A 5851-nucleotide genomic window follows, 5' to 3' on the forward strand; every position below is an offset into this window, starting at 1 on the left:
AAAAAAAGAAGTCGAAAATATAGAATAAAAAAATTTTTTTTTATTTTTTTTTAATTTTTCCATCGAGAAAACGATCTACAGTGAGATCCGTTATAAGGAGACGTGATAAAGTGCACGCGTACCGAGCGAAAATTCAAAGTCGATTTTCTCGAAAACAAAACCTCAAAAGAAAAATTTTTATTCTATATTTTCGACTTCTTTTTTCGCGTACAATCACCCCCTTTCCGCTTGTACCGCCAGTTACCAACCACCCTGTATAATCTTTTCGGATAGAATCCTTTCATCGATCTGCGTAAATAGTATCGGACCAAAGTGGTCAGAAAATGGTTAAGTTCACGAGATATTTGAAACAAATATTTTTTAACTACTTTACGATCACCTTACTCAAATATTCAATTCGTGTATCTGTGAAAATAATTTAGTTGAAAAGTTTCTAATTTATTTTATCGAGAGAAAGAGACGAAAAGGGGAAAGCTATATACCGATCCAATAAATTTCGATATCGCGAGTTCATCTACGATCCAGTAGCAAAGCCAGTACATCGCGCACATTAAGATTCACCCGTCCGCAGAAATCCTCTTCGACCGACTCTCACTCTGGAAAGTTCGAAAAGGAGAAGATATCGTACACCCTTGGCTCATCCCCTGATGCAGCCGTGTTTAAAGAACTCCAATAGACGAGAGCAAAACTGTTCGTTCCCTCGAGAGCTTTCTTAAAGCTGTCGGCCGAAACGACCAGGGATATTCTTTATCGGGCTTCGCAACGAAAATCTCACAGGAACGGTCGATAGGTTGGTACCTATCAGCTCTTTTTGAAACTTCACACTCAATATACAGGATATTTTCACTGGTAGAGTAAATCGCGCGACGTAAGCAATTGACTGGATTATTTTTTTGATTCTTTGCTTCCCTTCGGACTGTTCGTTATGATAGATACGTATAATGGATAAATTATTATCAGATACAAATGTTATATTCAAAAATGTACACAAAGTACTAAATATACGTTATAATACATTTGTTTCTTTTAGGGAATTGCAATCGTTTAGTCAATAATCTTTTTCTAGATTTTCCTTCTTCGATATTTACTCTTTCGCGTTTCACGTTGTATACGGGTAACATTCTTTCAATTTTTATAAGCTACTAATTAAACAAATGATATGAAATGATAAATTAAAAAAAGTGATTCAAGTTGTTGAGAATTGTAGATCTTAATCGTAGAAATAAAAGTAAAGGAACACTACGATTACACTTAGAATTTATATTAAAATAGTTTTAGATTTATTTAATAAACGATTTACAGAATCTTCGTCGATACACATTTGCACGCGTCTCACCACTCTCTTTGTCTCATCATCTTCCATATCACACTGCTAACGGAACAGTTGCATTCATCCGTTTTTCGAGACGCTGTGCACATACGTACTTCCATACACTCATACTCACATACGCGTGTCACTACTACACGGCTAATCTAGTTAGCACACAAAATTATACATATCTCAATACAAATACATCAATACTACTAAAATATATACATACATACAAATACATACTAAACGGATTATACGAAATTATAAGTTAAGAAGACATATCTATTCGTTTTCTTTCTACTCGATCAAGTAAAAAAAGAAAATTAATTACATTAACACCCATCGGGAAGCTCAAACACGCTAATTGCTTGAATGAAACACTGCGTATGCGTGTCGCGTATGGTGTGCGTATTCATATAGGTATAGGCAGATGAAAGGTTAGCATGAGTAGACCGCCGGCAGGCATACGTCGTCTGGGAAAGGCCCGGCTAATTTTGCTGGCTACGGCACAGGCGACCTGATGCCGACGTATGAACGCGTTTCCGTGAGGTGCACACCCGGAATTCGTGCCCTGTGGCTGCCGAGCCCGAGCTTCTTCGGTAAATGTTTACCTCTGCGCCGCTGCCAGCCGATCTATGTATTATTATCGGACCCTTGCAAGTTGGCTTACGACGTCCAACACCGTCTGACCATCGACCGTACTCTATCTACTGCGCGGTTTACACACTGTATCTACGTACGAAGACCCGCGTTCGGACATTTACGATGGGACTGCTGATTTTTAAGGCGATCTTCGCTTCGAGTAATATTTCGAGATAATTGGCAAATTAATGGAAACGTGTGTTTGGAAAAGGGGATTGGCTTACCTGTTTTATGGTATAGTAAATGGAATATTTCATTGTTTTAGTTAAGCATCTTTCCAAACGTATACAAACACAGAGACTGTTGTGAGTTGCTGAAACATACCACCGAGGAAGTATAGTGTCCTATATTGTACTTCAAATATAACTAGAAAAAGGAAACATAACTTGGAACAAAGTTATTTCTTTTCGCTAGAACATCGACTATGCAAATGAGAAAAGAAATAGCCTGCCGATCAATTTTTACAGCTTCCTGGAAATAGTAATCATACGAGAAATCATAAAACAAACCCAGCAACTTCTCGTCGAGAACTCGAGAGCAAATAATCAAAAATTCAAAACTCGATATAAGATCCAAACTATATGTACATACGTGCGCGTATCTGTATGCTGTTGATATTCTCAAGAAAATCATTCAGCGATATCCGTAAATTTATCGAGGAGTATGTCCAAATATTTTTGTCATGCAATAATGAAACGCGATTTTAATGATCTTATGAGGGAGGTCAGTGTGCTCGATCCCTGAAGCACGAATATGTGTAACACGTGCAAGCGATCACTGTCGAAAGAAATCGGAAAAACGACGGAGGGGCAAAGTCGCGTCAGCGGCGTGACTGGCGAACGGCGGTCTTAAATTCTAGGTATTTTGTAAACAGCGACGCGGCCTGCGCGAAACAGAGGATCGCGTGCGACCACGGCCTTCGGACGATAACGTTAATGGACTTCATTTACATCGCATAATTATAGCGGGCGGTCGAGTCGCGTATAGATTACGCGTGAGGTGCAACGACCACAAAGAATCAAATACGTCCAAAATAATTGTTCGTCGCTTACTTTGCTTAAAATTTGGGAATTTCTACTTACGATTGGTCAATTAAATTTTTCATACATTATTTTATTAACTGAGGGTCACAATGTTGTAGGTTGCCTGTCATTTTTCATAAAACCTAGTATCTTAGGTTTATCGTTATAAGAAATTTAATATAACATTCGAGTTATGAAAACGTATGACGTAAATAATCGTGAAACTAAAATGACGATGATCTATGAATCGAAATACGCGATTAAATGCAGGCTCTCAAAATCTTCTCGCTTTAGTATACTAGGCACATAGAATATACGAGTAATACGATATGTTCGTTGTTTTATATTCGGTTTATTATGGATTACTATTAGTTTGGATCAGTTTTGCATTAGGTTTATTGCTACATCGTTTATTACTTTATATTAAGATTTAACGTCTTCGAGTTTTATGATATAGTTTGACGAAGTAATAAAGTTGTATGATATATTGAAACATTGGATGGGAGCAAAATAGAGGGTATTTGTACATAGTAGATCATCTTGATCGAGATCAATTATTGTTGATCATTGTATGACATGGTTGAACTATCGTCTCAAAATATCAAGGAACATATCAAGCACAGGTCGTCGAAACAATTGTAATATATTGTAATAAATGTTGGACAAATACTGCGTTATTAATTCCAGGCAAAAGTATAATTTTATATAAATTATACCGAAGATAAAGAGGGAAATAAGCATAAATTCGTATATTTTTGTCAGACAATGAAACTTGTGAAACATCGACAAAGAGGAAATCATTCTGATCGTGAGAATGATAGAACGTTATAACTAAATTGAATTTCATTCGGTGTTTATTCGAAAGGAAGCAATAAATGCCTGTGTTTACGATTTATTTTTCAAACAGTGTTTTTAACTGTAAATTAATTTTTTACGTAAATTAACTTGTATTATATAAACTAAAAGAATACATTTAATTAAAAGCATGAAGTTTTATAATAAACTCAATTCTCTTTTTCTAGCTCTTCTTTTTCCTCCAGCTGCATTCTTTTTATAGAAAATAATGAAATATTTCCTTGGTTATGATAAAACCTATTTCATTCTCCCTTCTCAGCGCAGTAAATTGCCAACCTAATCAACCAGTTCGACAACAAACCAGACAAACGACACTGTCTACAAACGAATCACGAATAGCTCGTCTCAGACACGAGCACAGTCATCAACGGGTTAATAATATCTGCACCATGCACAATAAATACTAAACATCATCTCGTCTCTTTATGCAGGTCACCATACGACACGGTCACGCCAATCTTCAATAGTTAAATTCTCAACAAAATCGAGCGATGATATTAGGCTTTCGAATAGTTTAAAATTATTATATCTGACGAACCGGCTAGATTCTCAATTACTTTTTCAAGATAACACGAATCATCGTCAGCAAACGCTGTTTCTTGTTCTAGATACGAGATAACGCGCAACTAGTGTCACTTTGCGTCGTTGCACGCGAATGCAATTATGACGATGCATCGCGTTGACTAAAAAATATATAAGCATATAAAAATATTTGGTTTCAAGTTAGATTTTTCAAGTTACATTTTAGCGAACAATTATATTTTAATTCGCGTTATACACGTCACTAAGTACCTGAAGAGATTGCAGTTGCATTTCAACAAAATATTGGATCATTCTTCGAGAATGGCTTGATTCGTTGGAAAGCGATATATACAGAGAATTTATAAAAAAAAAAAATAGTACCGATCTTTCACATCTTTTCACATATTCTTTCAGCATCGATGTATCGTTAAAAACGTCACATTTTATACCGCTTTGAAACCGTGGAATGCGTATAAACCATATAAACGAGACGTTAAAAATTTCGCTAGAAAAAGAAGCAAAGGGAAAGAAAAACAGAAACAGCCTTTTGCTCGGAAGAACGCGACAACGAAATGGAGGAAACTCGTCGTTTTCTACTTGCCCGGTTCCCAAAACGCTCGACGACATTAGGGAGAACGCGTTTCAGCGTGGTACAGCCGAGCGGCGTTACTCTGCTTCTTTTTCAGCGTCGCGTTTGCGAAAATTCATCTCGTGCGATGACACCGCGGAACACCAATTATAACTTCGCGTCGTTTTGCGACCGGCGTCGATTTAATGAAGACACCGCGTCGCGTAAACAACGTTTCACCCGGCCGAAACGAACTTCCCAATTAACCGCCGGTAAAATTACATTTCCCGAATCTACCGCGCCCAAAAACGTTGATCAAACCCACGGTTTTCGACCTGTAGGAGTACGCACGTGCATCGAAATTATCACATAAACGAACTACGATATCCGGTAAACGACTTGGCTGAAACCCTAGTCTCAACACTTACGTAGCTCCTGTAGGACGCCATGATTCGAGCAGCCTCCCCTCCTCGATCGAGCGAAAGCGGAAGGTTTCCAAGGGTGAGATCTCCTGATCGCTCGAGGCGGATTCACCGATCACCATCGACCACCGACACCATCGACGACACCAAAACAACCAGCACCACCACCACCACCAACACCAAGCACCAGCACCACCACCCGCAGCGTGCACCACGTTCGCTTCACCGTGACACGCGGGCGGTTCGAGCCGAAAAGACAAGAGAAGAAGGAAGCTGCGGAGCTAAGAAGAGGAAGAAACCGGTGAATCGAATGATCGAGGTGGAGAAAGATGCGAGAACACAGACAGATAAAGCGAGAGAGAAAGAGGCGGAGGCACGAGAGACAGATAGAGCGAGATACAGGAAACTAGAGAAGGATTAAACGAAAGAGGGATAAGAAGAGACGAGTGAGGCCAAACGTGGAGAACCGATCGAACGACGAACGGTTCGACGAAGCGTCGTCCCCGAC

At 38.8% G+C, this 5851-nt stretch overlaps 1 protein-coding gene across 2 annotated transcripts in view; it reads right to left on the reverse strand.

Annotated features, from left to right (window-relative positions):
• The window catches only part of LOC112213041 (treacle protein), a 39753-nt gene extending 33908 nt beyond the window's left edge, over positions 1–5845 (reverse strand). For both annotated transcript variants that reach the window (XM_024368441.2, XM_024368442.2), the window contains exon 1: positions 5350–5845. In XM_024368441.2, the coding sequence (XP_024224209.1) occupies positions 5350–5370 (21 nt within the window). In that variant the 5' untranslated portion in view covers positions 5371–5845. The remainder of the gene's footprint in view (positions 1–5349) is intronic.
• Between the last annotated feature and the right edge of the window lie 6 nt (positions 5846–5851).

This window comes from Bombus impatiens, unplaced genomic scaffold (assembly GCF_000188095.3).
Source record: "Bombus impatiens unplaced genomic scaffold, BIMP_2.2 scf_0442, whole genome shotgun sequence".
Lineage (NCBI taxonomy): Eukaryota > Metazoa > Arthropoda > Insecta > Hymenoptera > Apidae > Bombus > Bombus impatiens.